Source organism: Felis catus, chromosome X (assembly GCF_018350175.1).
Source record: "Felis catus isolate Fca126 chromosome X, F.catus_Fca126_mat1.0, whole genome shotgun sequence".
NCBI classification, from domain to species: domain Eukaryota; kingdom Metazoa; phylum Chordata; class Mammalia; order Carnivora; family Felidae; genus Felis; species Felis catus.
The window spans coordinates 38,487,028-38,502,869 of NC_058386.1; the positions used below are offsets into that span (position 1 = coordinate 38,487,028).

The 15,842-nt window shown below is 45.8% G+C and overlaps 1 protein-coding gene across 1 annotated transcript in view; it reads right to left on the reverse strand.

The window, feature by feature from the left end:
• Window positions 1-480: 480 nt before the first annotated feature.
• Window positions 481-15,842, reverse strand: part of MAOB (monoamine oxidase B) — a 111,743-nt gene continuing 96,381 nt past the window's right edge. Inside the window, exons 10-15 of the mRNA XM_023248804.2 lie at window positions 15,339-15,392; window positions 12,042-12,099; window positions 9,262-9,359; window positions 3,825-3,936; window positions 2,742-2,804; window positions 481-1,487 (exon numbers count right to left, since the gene is read on the reverse strand). Of these exons, the coding sequence (XP_023104572.1) occupies window positions 1,335-1,487; window positions 2,742-2,804; window positions 3,825-3,936; window positions 9,262-9,359; window positions 12,042-12,099; window positions 15,339-15,392 (538 nt within the window). The 3' untranslated portion in view covers window positions 481-1,334. The remainder of the gene's footprint in view (window positions 1,488-2,741; window positions 2,805-3,824; window positions 3,937-9,261; window positions 9,360-12,041; window positions 12,100-15,338; window positions 15,393-15,842) is intronic.

Below are 15,842 nucleotides of genomic sequence, written 5' to 3' on the forward strand. Positions count from 1 at the left end.
TGACAAGAACTGACCTCGGGAGTTGAGACACATGAATATTTTGAAATGATGATATCCTATTCAAAAAGTAGTTTGAATAGGATTTAATGGACTCTGAAACTGTACTTTTAAATTAGTGAGTGTGCCTAGTAAAAAGCTTTGCACTGATAAGGAATATGAAACAGTCAACTGAAATATTATAATTATCTTAATAGTTAAAGCATCTTATTAATATGCCAATTACTTTGACAGGTTTTTGGGGGGGGTATGAAAGGAAGGAATTCTCTTAGCATCCTTATCATATCATTATGGATCATTTACCAAGCGCTCACCTACACATCGCCCATGATGGGTCACGCAATCAAAATACATGCATCATCTAGGCCTCAAGGAAATTTTGACCAAATACATTAAACCCACAGTTATGTGCCTAATACTGGGTCTTGATTTGATCGGTCAAAACCTTGAAAGTCACCACCCCCCAAAAGAAGACAACAGACATCTGGTCAATCAACTTTATTTTAGATTGCCTAAATGTGTGCTGACCTCTGTATCCAGACACAATGGAGGGTACAAAGGGAAGAAAAGGCAAGATTCCTATCCTCCAAGAAATTAACGTCAGCCGAAGACGCATTGCACGAGACAGTAAGACTTAAGGATACATGACGAGTAGCACTGCGTAGCACGTAACAACTCAGTACAGAGCAAACCCACACAAAGGAACGCCATCAGTGACCATGGCAGGGGGTGGAAGAGGGTGATCGGGGCACACATACTGAGGGGTGGGAAAGGCAACGGACCTGTGTTCTAGCCCCCCAGGTATCAGTGGCTTATTGTAGACCTGGGGCAATTCATTCAGCTCCGCCCCTCCTGGCCTTGGTTTGATCACCACTACAATAGAAGGTGAAGCCTGGGTGGTCTCTAAGGCCCAGAGATAACATTATGGGATTCTAAGGACAAAGGCAGAGAACTTGGACGAAGAGGACGTTATAAGTAAGAGGAGACGAGCACAAAGCCACAGAGGTGGGGAAAAAACTAGCTTTCTTGTGCATGGGCAAGGTGCATTGTGGGACAGCAAGGACCTCAAAGAGCCTGTTTAACTACTGTAAAGATTCTGGGGGTGGTAAAGTGGGACATGGGCAAGACAGAGCGCGAAGCCAGGTACGGGGGACCACATGTAGGGGCCAAACGGAAGAAGACATACTGTGTGTGTTGCGGTCGGAAGTCTGACTTGTCTTCGTGCTCCCCACCTCATTCTACAGTCTACACGTCTTCTTGGAACTTTATTGCAACCCCTTCCCCAAACCCACACACCCGGCGGAGTAAGGGGAAGGTGTAGTTACAGACGCCCCTCCTTAGAACCGCACAAGTAGACCCCTCTTGTGGGCCAGGAAGCCGAGAGCGGTTGCCGAAAGGATGGTGGTCAATCCAAGCAGCCTCAGCAGGCCTGGCACAGAGGGCAAATGTCTCTCCAAGAAGGTCGCGGTAGTGGGCTGCGCGGGGACATCCTGGATTCGGAGAACATACGCTGTCAGTACAGGGCTTACGCGCTTTGCTCCAGAAATATTTCCTCCAGCCCTCTGAACATGACCCACTCTTGCCAATGGCTGGGCCGTTAAATGTCAAGTGCCCGCTGCTCATGACACGCATCCCCCATTCTCCGCTAGCCCTTTACTTGGCTAATGCGGACTCATGCTTCCAGTCTTAGTTCACCGGCTCCTGGGGGAGCCTTTCCTGTGTCCCCAGGCCAAGATGGCCCCTTCTTTTCACACTCCTGGCATGTCTGGTTCATGAGCCTTGTGCCTTCTGGTTACCACCTGTTCTCCCCACATGTTGTCGCCCCGTGGAAGCAGTGGTAGGCCCTTAACATGGTGGCCGCGGCAGAGTAGCTACAAAGTCACTATTTGTTGAGGGGAATGAATCCGCGGTCCATTCTCTGACAGAGGCACTAAGACAGTGACGGGCACTGGCAGAGCTTTACTTTTCACCTTGATCAAGGAGTAACTCTGACCCTTTTGACCCTTGTCCTCTGCAATGCATTTCGCTCTATAGGAAAAGTTCCTGAGGTTTTATTAGAAAAGTAATAGGGCGTATACTGCAAATGCTGTTTTTAATCTAAATCTGCTCCGTTTCATTCCGCTGCATCCCTTGGACCGTAGACAGGGGATGCTGACATATCTTCCTTTCGTTTCCTACCCCTTGTTGGGAATCACCTGGTTAGAGATATATTCAGCAGGCAATCATTGAGTTCTTAATATGTCCTAGAACTCTCTGGCCAAAAAAAAAAAAAATAAATCGTGTTTTTTTTCCCCCTGATAATCTGCAATGGATGTGGCAGCTACAAATTTATCGATTTCTTTTACATCTCTCTCACCTCTGCCCTCACTCATGGTTATCTATCTATCTATTTATTTATTTTTCCTGAAAAACAGTGGTTTTATTTTATTTACCTATTTATTTGTATTTATTTTTTATTTTTTTATTATTTATGTATTTTTTAAATATGAAATTCATTGTCAAATTGGTTTCCATTTTTTTCTGAAAAACCGGGGATTTTATTTTATTTTGATTTTTTTTAATTTTTAAATTTTTTTTAATATGAAATTTATTGTCCAATTGGTCTCCATCATGGTTATCTTTTTAAGCATGCATGGGTTGAATCGCTTAGGGAAAGGCGTGGGACTATATACAAGTGGTTCTTTCTGCAAATAATTGTTTTTAGAGAAAGGAGATTTAAATTCATGAAATAAAATGCAACCTACCACTGACTCTGGTTCTGCCTGCCAGATTTCATCCTCTGGGATCTTCCCCATGGCATGCAGGATCTGAAAAGAAAGAGTTATTTTCGCGAATAGTAGAAGTGACACCATCTTCCTGCGAATCTGCTCTTTGAAGGACTAACTGGGGGCGCCTGGGTGGCTCAGTCGGCTAATCGTCCAACTTTGGCTCAGGTCATGATTCTACGGTTTGTGACTTCAAGCGCCCATGTCTGGCTCTGCGCTGACAGTATGGAGCCTGCTTCGGATTCTGTGTCTCCCTCTCTCTCTACCCCTCCCCCCACTCGTGCTCTGTCTCTCTCTCTCTCGCTCTCAGAAATAAATAAACAGAAAAAAATTTTTAAATAAAAAATAAAGGACTAACTGAACGTCTCTTGGGATAGGGTAAAAGCCAATGTGGTCCATTCAACCTTTAAAAGGCTCTAAAAGGTCTTTCATCTAGAACATAAGAGGCTCCAACTGTTAGGCTCACCAGAAATTTTAGTAGTTTTGAACATGAGATCATAGGGGTTGTCAGGAAATATATAAACGAATTCTGAGTCATAATAAAAATGTGTTTGGTTTTATATTAGACCTAGGTTATCTTTTAAGTATATCCATAGTGATCTTTTGCCCCATAGGGTCTTTTTACTTTGGGTTCCATGACAGATATTTTCATTATTGCTTCCGGATTCAGATGTTCATTGTTCCTGAGAATACTGTTAAAATGGTGTTTCATGGGGCGCCTGGGTGGCTCAGTCGGTTAAGTGCCGGACTTCCGCTCAGGTCATGATCTCACAGTTCATGGGTTCGAGCCCCGCGTCGGACTCTGTGCTGGCAGCTCAGAGCCTGGAGCCTGCTTCAGTTTCGGTGTCTCCCCCTCTCTCTCTGCCCCTCCCCCGCTCGCCCTCTGTCTCTCTGTCTCTCAAAAGTAAATAAACATTAAAAAAATTTAAAAAAACGGTGTTTCATGGATCTTCAGGTGGAGGTTACTGGGGAGTTGGCCTCCAGGATCTCAGACATCTTCGACCTGTTTGTCAGACTCCTGCATTGCCTCCTTCCCCACAGCCCGTGACCCCGAGGCCTTACCTCTCTGGCTGCTCTCTCCCCGGCCTCCACAGCCCCCTCCATGTAGCCACTCCAGTGGGTGGCCGTCTCGGTGCCTGCAAAATAAATCCTGCCCACGGGCTGTCGTAGAACCCTTGAAACAAAAGCAAAGAGGTAAAAGTGGTCAGTCTCAGAGAGTCAGAGAACAGCCTGCCCGCAAAGACCGCGTGTGGTCGGTTTCCTCCGATACTAAACATCAGGAGCGCACTGGCAATTCTGGAATAAGGTTCACAGCTTCCCCGAGCTATTGCATGGTCCTTGTTACAGACAAGGAATGCAAGCTGAAGTCCCCTCCTGCACCAAGAGCTTACAGGTGAAGGGACTGACATCAGGGGAGTATGTATTTACTTCACCTACGTGGAACTTGGGACTATTTGAGCCAAGTCAAGTATAGCTCCGTTTATGGCTCACCAGCTGTAAGCAAGGTGATACATATCCCGGTTCCCTACCTGGCTATTCCAGCAATGAACTTGGCAAATCACTTCCTCTCGCCGAGCTCTTGGATTCCCCGTCTCTTAGTGAGCACGGTCCAATGAGTTCTAAGAAGTTTTCTACTGGTGACCGGTAACAAATCTGTGGGTCTGACGACGGCTACAAGACTACCACTCACTGAGCGCCTCCCTCTACCAGTGTTAAGAGTTTTACTGCATTCAGTAACAGTTAACATTTCTTGGGTGCCAAGCACTCTTCTAATTGCATCAATCCTCACCACAGCCCTATGAGGTCGGTGCTGTTATCGTCCCCATTTTGCAGATGAGACTATGGAGGTACAGAGACACATGTGTGTCATTGGGAAACACTGTCAAGACCCCCCGCCTCCCCTGGCAAGAATGAAGGATTTATTCCCAGCTACTGGCCGGGGGGTGGGGGGGGTGGTGGTGCTTCCAGAACATGCCTTCTGACGTCAATCCTCTTTGGAGGCTGCTGAAGAAAACTGTCTCATCTCAAGGTCATGCCTTCTCCCAGAAGCAGAAGCACTCAATGATCAATCATCACGGGGTGGTAAAGACCTAACCCCCTTGCTCCAACTTGGAACAACTCTCACGGGCCATCCTACCTCCAGAGCTCCCTAGGGGATCAGCTGAGGCCTTCACGAGACTACATCACGGTCCAACTTCTCCCTCTTCCTACTCTTGGTTCTTTCCTCTCACTTCCACAAGCATCGACACCAAGGGCTCTAATACATAGCTCATGTGCTACCTGTGCTTCAGAGTCTGCTTCCGGGGGAGTCTAAACAGCCACAAAGTCCTTCGCTCTAGGTAATGGCTAGTAAGTGGCAGAGCTGGTATTTGAACCCAGGCCATTTGACTCCAGCACCCACAGTCTTAGCCACCTGGTTATACTTCTTCCCTCTACTGAATTACTTGATCCTTTTCAAGAACTCCATGGCATAGCTACTGTTATCATTCTCCCCTTTTTCACATGAGGAAACAGGCCTGAAGAAATGTGCCAAGAGCCACACTGCTAGAAAATAGCAGAGCCAGGATTTGAACTAGGTCTCCCAGAGGTCCAGGTCTCTGTTTTTTATCCTCTATGCTTTGTCTCGTGTATCATCGTCACTAGTTAGGAAGGAGTGCCCATACGCTATACAACGGGACAAAATTGCATTAGAATTTGGCTTCTAAGAGGGATGGTTTGTTGCTACCCTGACAAAAACACCATAAGGGGAGCACTGCTATGATGTCATTATTCATCGTATCTTAGGTTTCCTTTTTTTTTTTTTACAATTTTTTTAATGTTTATTTATTTTTGAAAGAGAGAGAGAGAGAGAGAGAGAGCCCAAGTGGGGGAGGGGCAAAGAGAGAGGCAGACACAAAATCCGAAGCAGGTTCCAGGCTCTGAGCTGTCAGCCCAGGGCCGGACATGGGGCTCAAACCCACGAACCGTGAGATCACGACCTGAGCCAAAACCAAGAGTCGGATGCTTAACCAACTGAGTCACCCAGGCTCCCCATCAGGTTTCCATTATATCAAGTAAAGGATGTGGAGGTCCAGAGCGAACAACCAAACTCTTATCTTGGTCAACCCTGTATACCACCAAGACTTTTATCAGCAAAAAAATGGGCATGCTTCAATTAGTGGGGTTTTCTTTCATTGTCCCTTACTGTTGCCAAGTAGGAAGTAGAAGACAAGATATTGTAGAATATTAAATACTGACTATAGTGCATGGAATAATCTGGAATGGTCCAGAGCCAGCATGGTCTGGAGAGCCTAAGGGTATTCAGGAAGGGATCCCTGCCAGAGAAGGTAAATTTGCTTTCTCCAAGTTCATTAAACAATGTTGCTTTCACCACATGTTGGCTTTTTTCAGCTTGAGGGAACTAACCCCCAAATTGGAAACCCCAGGATGGAAGGCCTGGCCAAATCCTAGAGTGAAATATTAGAGGAGAGAAGAAAGGCTTAGAGAACTAGTCAGGCTAATACGTTACCATATAAAAATGTAAAAACCAAGAATTAATGTCAAACAGAGAGATAGTTTTCCTCTACTTGCCATGTGCAAATCTTCTCTTGTCGGGGGGGGGGGGGGAAGTCCAACAGCTGGAGAAGAAACGTCCCTGCCTTTTTTACCACAGGTGAGTGAGCAGATGGTATCTATTCACAAAAAAGGATATTTCCATGTATATTCCTCACGGCTTGCTGGAGTAAAATATTTCTTTATGTGTTTCACTGCTTCATCACTACCATTAGTTTTTCTGTCTACCCGGAAGTAAAACTCCTTAAGAACTACGTGTTCTTGGGGCGCCTGGGTGGCTCAGTCGGTTATGCGTCCGACTTCGGCTCAGGTCGCGATCTCACGGTTCGTGAGTTCGAGCCCCACGTCAGGCTCTGTGCTGACGGCTCAGAGCCTGGGGCCTGCTTCGGATTCCGTGCCTCCCTCTCTCTCTGCTCTTGCTCTGCTCACACTCTGTCTCTCAAAAAGTGAATAAACATTAAAAAATATTTAATTAAAATATTTGTTAAAAAATACATAAGTAAAACATGTGTTCTTTACTAAAGCACTGTCAGTACTGCCCCCTGTCTTCATCTGGAAGCAGGATCTTTTCCATGTACTTCCAGAGTCATGAAGATAACCCTCTCTGCAGTATCTCAAATGTCATAAGCCTGAAGGGTCAAAGGAAGATATACTGAGCCTTAGTTTCTACCTTACGAATTGCAGCTAGCAATACGAAGGCTGACACACGTCCTTGGGAAGAAATAAAGATGAAAAAAGGGCATTATCATGTCACCACCAATGCCCGACACGATGGGGTCTACATTGTTTCTGTCACGTGGCCAGGGTCACGCCAGTGTGGGTGAATCTCCTTTTCACTCCCCACCATCCCAATACCAGAGAGACATTTTCTTGCAACACCTGATGGGATTGAGCATAAAACTTGCCAGTCCGTGGTCAGAGATCTAATCGAATCACGAAACCAAAACCAAAAGTGATGCTCTGATCGGCCATTCTTTGTTGAAAGGGTAAGTTTTGTATTCTTGAACGTGTTCTATGAGGCAAAGGATCCTATTTGCTTTTCTGATTATTCCCTTTCCAATGTCACCCAGAGCCCAGTCATGCAGAACTCTCCCCAGACAACCCATAAACTTGAAGGACTCCAAGTGTTTGCTCATAATGGTCCATCTGCCCAGGATGCGTTCTCCAATATCTTTCCCCGCCTTCTATACTCCTCAGGTGGTATGTGTATTATGAAGCCTTCTTAGATTGCTCTCTGTCAGGCAAGCCGATCCCTCCCTGGGTCCCCCATGGTATCTGTATGCCCATCTATTAGAGGACCTACCACAATGTCTGCTGTCCTCTCTTCTCTCAATCCCCACCGCAGCCCCCAATACTGTCAGCTCCTTCACGGCAGGGAGGAATTTTCTCAGTATCGAAGTTTCTAGCACGGTGTTTGGCAAATGGTTGGCACTTAGCCAATAAATCCCGAATGAAGCGATTACTATGGACGTATTCTATACTTAGCATATCCAAAAATGAACTTAATAACTTAATGATCCGGTAGCTAATCAGGTGGTGCTCGTTGGCCCCAGAATGTTCTCATACATGGTATTTTGCTATCTTCAGGAAATAAGGAAAGTGTTCACCAAAGTCATTGTGTATCTTCTTACAAGTAGGCTTTAATCCTTTGATTGATTTTTATGGACAGACTGATAATCCATTTATATTTCCTCATACTTTCTTTTTTATTAACAATTTTTTCTTAATGTTTTTATTTATTTTTGAGAGTAAGAGAGAGAGACAGAGTGTGAGCGGGAGAGGGGCAGAGAGAGAGGGAGACACAGAATCCGAAGCAGGCTCCAGGCTCTGAACTGTCAGCACAGAGCCCGACACGGGGCTCGAACTCATGAACTGAGAGATTATGACCTGAGCCAAAGTCGGACGCTTAACTGACTGAGCCACCCAGGCACCCTACCTCATACCTTCTTTTTATTGCATACTCCCAACAGGCTTTCCCTCACTACCCTACATTCCCTATTTTGTTTAGATTGAGCTCTTGGCATTAAATTATTGTTTGCTTTGGTATCCTAAAATGGTCATAACCAACTGCTAGATCATTAATTCATACCTTGTTGCTGTCATAAAACACAATGATCTAAACACCAATGGGTCCTACTTGGACGCACAACACGTCAATGATAAAAGCCGTTGAATTGTGCACTTTGAGTGAACTGTATGTGGTGTGTGAATCATATCTCAGTAAAGATGTTTTTAAAAAAACCCTCGGGTTGTCATTGACATACGGATTCTCATCCCTCGTACGCCATTTTGTGCTTTCTCATATACCCGCTAAGGAAAGCGAGGCGCAGAGAGAAGCGACCTGTCCAAGATGACAAAGTTGGTTACTGGGAGAATCAGGACTGTACCCAAGTCCCCACACTCCCAGTCTAGAATTCGTATTGAAGAACCAATATATGTCTGAAATGGAGCCTCATCATCCTGACATTTCCAGAGATATGTCTTTGGGCAGGTCGGCGTCCTTGATGATAAACTTTGAAGCAATTCTGACTTGAGGATTGCTTTTATTAATGCTGTACCCATGCAGGCAGGTCTACGGTTCCACTTAAGGAGATCTTACTGAGCTCTAAACTCAGTATAAAGATAATTCTTCTGACAATACAAGTGAGCCCTCTGACCATCTGAATTCCTGTTCTTATGCGGCAACCTGCGTTGGTTACATTGATTGGGCCCGCTCCTTCAGAGGGACTCAGAGGGCAAGGCACCAGCATGATAGAGAATTAGAATGACTTCACTCATGAGATTCACAAGATGCAAAGGAAACTGGGGATTTCTTGCTCCTTCTTGTCTTTTGTAAGAATTTACCAAAAAAGAAAAAAAAAGGGGGAGAAAAGCCATCGGAACCCATTTAGAGTCTGGATTCAGACTCACGGAATTTCAGTGACAGCTTAGCGCGCTTTTGCTCTACCTTCCATATTGAGTCATGATCCCAGGGGGGAAGTAGGTGGTGTAACAGCCCCCGGAGTATTGCTCCTCGCACCAGTTCTTCTCTTCGTAGTGCACGGGCTGCAAGACGGAAGGACAAAAGCTTAGAGGACACCCAGAGGAAGCCAGCTAGGCTGGAATAAATCAAACACAGTCTGGTACGTTTCCTACTGAAGAACCAATATCTATCTGAAATAGAGCCTTCTTAGCCCGATATCGTTAGAGACATGTCTTCGGGAAGCTAAGTGTCCTTGCTAATAAACTCTGAAGAAATTCTGACCCGAGAAAAGTTCTCTCACTTGGTGGATGCATGTGTCAGGAACCGTTCGTCAACTGCAATTGTCTTGTTCCATTTTTAAATTGGTCTTACCTTTTATTTTGTTTTGTTTTATGTATGTATTTATGTATATATTTTTTTATTTTTACTTTTTTTAAATGTGTATTTTTGATAGAGAGAGAGAGAGAGAGACAGCGCGAGAGGAGGAGGGGCAGAGAGAGAGGGAGACACAGAATCCGAAGCAGGCTCTGGGCTCCGAGCTGTCAGCACAAAGCCCGACGTGGGGCTCGAACTCACGAACCGTGAGATCATGACCTAAGCTGAAGTTGGAGGCTTAACCAACTGAGCCACTCAGGTGCCCCTATTTTTCTTTTAGAGAGAGAGAGAGAGAGAGCAGGTGTGAGTGGGGTAGACAGGCAGAGAGAGGAGGAGAGAGAGAGAGAGAGAGGGAGGGAGAAAGAGAGAAAATCCCAAGCAGGCTCCGCACTGTCAACGCAGAGCCCGATGTAGAACTCGAACCCACAAAAGTGTGAGATCATGACCTGAGCCAAAATCGAGCCAGATGCTTAACTGACTGAGCTACCCAGGCACCCCATGACTGGTGTCTTCTGCTTAAAAATGCTGTTCAAGATGGGAATGTAAGCTGGTGCAGCCACTCTGGAAAACAGTATGGAGGTTCCTTAAAAAATTAAAAATAGAACTACCCTGTGACCCAGCAATTGCACTACTAGGTATTTATCCAAGGGATACAAACGTGCTGTTTCATAGGAACATATGCATCCTAAGTGTATAGCAGCACTATCAACAATAGCCAAAGTATGGAAAGAGCCCAAATGTCCATCAATAGATGAATGGATAAAGAAGATGTGGTATAAATATACAATGGAGTATTACTCGGCAATCAAAAAGAATGAAATCTTGCCATTTGCAACTACGTGGATGGAACTGGAGGGTATTATGCTGAGTGAAATTAGTCAGAGAAAGACAAAAAATCATATGACTTCACTCATCTGAGGACTTTAAAAGACAAAACAGATGAACATAAGGGAAGGGAAATAAAAATAATATAAAAACAGGGAGGGGGACAAAGCATAAGAGACTCATAAATATGGAGAACAGACAGAGGGTTACTGGAGGGGTTGTGGGAGGGGGGATGGGCTAAATGGGTAAGGGACACTAAGAAATCTACTCCTGAAATCATTGTTGCACTATATGTTAACTAATTTGGATGTAAATTTAAAAAAATAAAATTAAAAAAAATAAATTAATTAAAATGCTGTTCAAGAGGGGCGCCCAGGTGGTTCAGTGAGTTAAAAAATTTTTTTCTTAATCTTTATTTATTTTTGAGAGAGAGAGTGTGAGCAGGGGCGGAGCTGAGGGGAGGGAGAATCAGAAGCAGGCTCCAGGCCCTGAGCTGTCAGCACAGAGCCCGATGTGGGGCCCGGACTCACGAACCGTGAGATCATGACCTGAGCCGAAGTCGGAAGCTTAACCGATTGAGCCACGCAGGCGCCCCATACCAGCGAGTTAAGCATCTGACTTTTGATTTTGACTCAGGTCATGATCTCACAGTCCGTGAGTTCGAGCCCCACGTCGGGCTCTGTGCTGACAGCTTAGAGCCTGAAGCCTGCTTCGGATTCTGTCTCCCTCCCCCCGCTTGTGCTCTGTCTCTCTCTCTCAAAGATAAATAAACATTAAAAAAAAAGAAAAAGAATGAACAAAAATGATAAACTGAAAAGCCAGAGCAGCCTGACTAGGAGGAAGCGAGCCACGGTGAAGTTGAGCAAGATAAGTGTGAAAGTAATAAGATTAAGCCATGTAGCTGCTCAACTAGGTCACGGTGTGCACTGGGGAGATTTGGATTTAAGAGGCTTAGCACGTTAAACATTCTTAGCCCCCTCATTAGATTTTTCTCACGCTCTAACTGCTCACATGTACATGGGTCCCCATTGTCTTCAAATGCTTCATGGATAACTGGATTTAATAATCGCTTTCAAAAGGTGATTTTAAGCCATGTTCGAACGTTAAAGAGCCAGCAGTCCGGTGAATGTAACAAGAACATCAATTCATTGCTTTAAAGACGGAGCAGGGAGGTGGTTACGGCTACTGGTTATGGGCACACTGGGTCCTCTGACTGTCACCAAATGCCCTTACCACACTGCCTCTCTGTCCTGCCCCATCCTGCCTTTATCCACCTGGGTCGGTGCAGGGTTACTGCTGGTTTATCTTGAAGAAAATCAAGAGCCAGGAAGAGTTCTGAACTCAGGGTCAAGTGTAGCATCGCCAAGGGCACAGCCGAGACCCATCCTCTCTGGGACAACCGGCCCCATGCAGACCTTCCGAGAAGATTTCCGAGAAAACACGGGCTCTAGAACCCTACTTGCGTGAGCCCCTCCCTAGTAGTTCCTTGAGGACACAGCCAGATCTCTCTCTCTCTCTCTCTCTCTCTCTCTCTCTCTCGGGAAAGAGATGAAACACAGCCTTACTTGCAAAGCTTCTTGGGAGCCCAGAACTTTTGCATAAAGCTCACAGAGTTTCTTCATCCTATGGAAGGGGGAGGGGGGGAGAAAAAGACAAAAGTGAAAACGAAGAACAAAAGAAAGTAAAAGACCCTGTGAGCTGTTGCTTCCACTAATCATTTCATTTTAATTTTTCCAAATAAGGCACTTTGTTCTTTAAAAAAAAATTTTTTTTTTTGATGTTTATTTTACTTTTGAGAGAGAGAGAGAGACAGAGTGGGAACGGGGAGGGGCAGAGGGAGAGGGAGACACAGAATCCGAAGCAGGTTCCAGGCTCCGAACTGTCAGCACAGAGCCCGATGCGCGGCTTGAACCCACGAACCGTGAGATCATGACCTGAGCCGAAGTCGGACGCTTTAACTGACTGAGCCACCCAGATGCCCCAACAAGGCACTTTGTATCTATTCCAAATGTCTTAAATCTATGAGGTCATAAACAGTATTAAGGGAGACAAAGTGATACGTGGCCTGCATTGCAGGGGGCATCCGGCAATTTGTTTATTCATTCAAGAAAACATTGTGTACTGGGGCGCCTGGGTGGCTCTGTCGGTTGAGCGTCAGATGTCAGCTGAGGTCACAAACTCACTGTTCATGAGTTCAAGCCCTGCGTCGGGCTCTGCGCTGACAGGGTACAACCTGCTTTGGATCCTCTGTCTCCTTGTCTCTCTGGCCGTCCCCCACTGTCTCTCTCAAAAATAAATAAACATTAAAAAAAAAAAAAGGAGAAAACAGTGTGTACCTCTGAAGTCGGTCAGTCTGCTAAGCGCTAAAGATTCTGGAGGGATCTGGACATGATCCTTGCATCCCCCTTCCTGTCAGCCTCCGCCCCCCAACCAGGAAGTGGCCAGAGCAGAAAGAGGTTCCTTAAACTCTCTGAGCTTTAGTTTTATCAACAAACTGGCATGATTGTTTCCATTCCTGGTGTAAAACTGTGTGGCCCTCAGACCACCACCATCAGCAGGAGCATCACCCTGGGAACTTGTTAGAAATGCGAATTCTCAGGCCCCACCCCAGACCTGCTGGTTCAGAAACAACAGTGGCAGAGCTGGGTTTTCCCAAGCCTTCCAGGCGATTCTCAAGTTTGAGGACCACCGATGTGAAGCACATAAAGGTCCCGGCCGAGTAACTGGGACATAACAGGTGTTCAATAAATGGTGGCTCTTAAGGTTGATTTTATTTTTGAGAGAGAGACAGAGACACAGCCCGCGTGTGGGAGGGGCAGAGAGACAGGGAGACACAGAAAAGAAGGCGGCTCCAGGTCTGAGCTGTCCGCACGGAGCCCGACGTGGGGCTCAAGCTCACGAACCGTGAGCTCGTGACCAGAGCCAAAGTCAGACGCTTAACCGACCTGAGCCACCCAGGCGCCCCAATAAATGGTAGCTCTTAAGAAATTTAGTTTCATGGGGGAATTGGACATTAGCCAACAGTTAGCATTAGTCAGTTAAGGAATGACATTATAGTTATTTCAAGTCTGATTTTTATAGAACGCTGAAGGGAATCTTACAAATGATTTAGAGTCAGGCAATGACTTTCAAACGTAGCATGACAACCTACGAGAAAGACAGATTATTCAATAAGATGGTACTGGGACAAAGAGCTACCCATGAATGAAACCAAGTTCAAGTCCCCTGCGACTTCTTACACCAAAATATATTTAGGAGGACGAAAGAGCTTCAACATAATAGATGAAAATGAAAAAGTAATTGGAAAATGAGCGATTTTTACGATAATCTTGGAATAGAAAAATCTTTTCTGGGGCACCTAGGTGGCTCAGTTGGTTAAGTGCCTGACTCTTGATTTTGGCTCAGGTCATGATCTCATGGTTTGTGAGTTCGAGCCCCACATCGGGCTTTACGCTGTCAATCTGTGCTTCGGATTTTCTCACTGCCCCTCCCCCAGGCGCCCTCTCTCCCTCTCTCAAAATAAATAAACATTTTTAAAAGAAGTTTTTTCTAGGGGCACCTGGGTGGCTCAGTTGGTTGAGCATCTGACTTTGGCTCAGGTCATGATCTCACGGTTCAGGAGTTCAAGCCCCAGGTCGGGCTCTGTGCTGACAGCTCAGAGCCTGGAGCCTGCTTTGGATTCTGTCTCCGTCTCTGTGCCCCTCCCCCGTTCACGCTCTGTCTCTCTCTCTCTCTATCTCTATCAAAAGCAAACATTAAAATTTTTTTAAAAATCTTTTCAATGTATACAAGACCATTCAGAAGCAATGATTTTAAACATTGATAAATTGAACTTCATAGGAAGTTAAAATTTTATTATAGCATCAAACAAATAAACCATAAACATGGTCAAAAGATAAACTGGGAGGGGCGCCTGGGTGGCTCAGTCGGTTAAGCGCCCGACTTCAGCTCAGGTCATGATCTTGCCGTCCGCGAGTTCAAGCCCCGCGTCGGACTCTAGATTGATGGCTCAGAGCCTGGGGCCTGCTTCCGATTCTGTGTCTCCCTCTCTCTCTGCCCCTCCCCGTTCATGCTGTGTCTCTCTCTGTCTCAAAAATAAATAAATGTTTAAAAAAAAAAAAAAAGATAAACTGGGAAAAGAGTTGTTGGAGGCACTGTTCCAGGCACTGGAGACCCAGCAGTGAACGCGCCAGACGAAACCTCCTACCTTCTTGGATCTTAATATTCCAGTGGCAATTTTTTTTTAGGTGCGTGGCCCCATCAGACCTCCATACCCCCGGCCAAGCACAGTGGTGGCCATAGTCCCGGAGGATGGTGATAACAGGCGGGGAAGGAATGCAATTCAGAGGCTCTTAGTTGGGAAATCCGCATCAGTGGTGGTGTGGGAATAAATAATTGGCGGGGGTGAACACTAACCGCTGGAAGAAACTGCGGCCTCCAGAAAAACTCGTCCCTCTGTATCTCTCATCTGTAACTGTCACACATCACTCATGCAACGACACAGCAGACTGCCCTGCCATGCAGTCATTTAGTCTGCCTGGTTGTCTCCTTCTCAAGTACATTTCCTGCCCCTGGGCTATGTCCATTTCTGTATTCAAGATAGCTCCTTGCGTGGTATCTTATGTACAATAAACTCACCAAGTGATCATCTGACTACTTGGTTCTCAAAGACCCTCATATTTAACATAGCGCCCCCGTCGCATTGGCGGCACACGTATTATTAGGCGGTCTTTAAGTTACAAAGCGTAGTAAAATGGACAGGCAGGCGAGTAGGCGGAAAAGAAGGAAAGAAGAAAGGAAAGGAGGGAGGGAGGAGGAAGGGGGGGAGGGAAGAAAGAAAGAAGAGTGATTTTTTTTCTTACCTTTCATCTTTGGTAAGACGTGCCAGTTTCCTGGCTTTGTGGGCAAGGATAAATCTAAAACATACAAATAAGGGGGGAAATTAATGGCTGCTTTCATCCTGGCCGCATTTCTACAGCCACACACGTGCCTCGAGTACAATCGAAAAGTTGACCAGAAGAAACACATTCTAGGGGCGCCTGGGTGGCGCAGTCGGTTAAGCGTCCAACTTCAGCCAGGTCACGATCTCGCGGTCCGTGAGTTCGAGCCCCGCGTCAGGCTCTGGGCTGATGGCTCGGAGCCTGGAGCCTGTTTCCGGTTCTGTGTCTCCCTCTCTCTCTGCCCCTCCCCCGTTCATGCTCTGTCTCTCTCTGTCCCAAAAATAAATAAAAACGTTGGAAAAAAAAAGAAACACATTCTATACTAATTTATCTTGTTCAATGTTTTCCTATTTACGTGCTGCGTCCTTGACATTGACAAGCACCTTCTAGCTTCTGGGATGTGAGGGACTAAACACAGATGCTGGC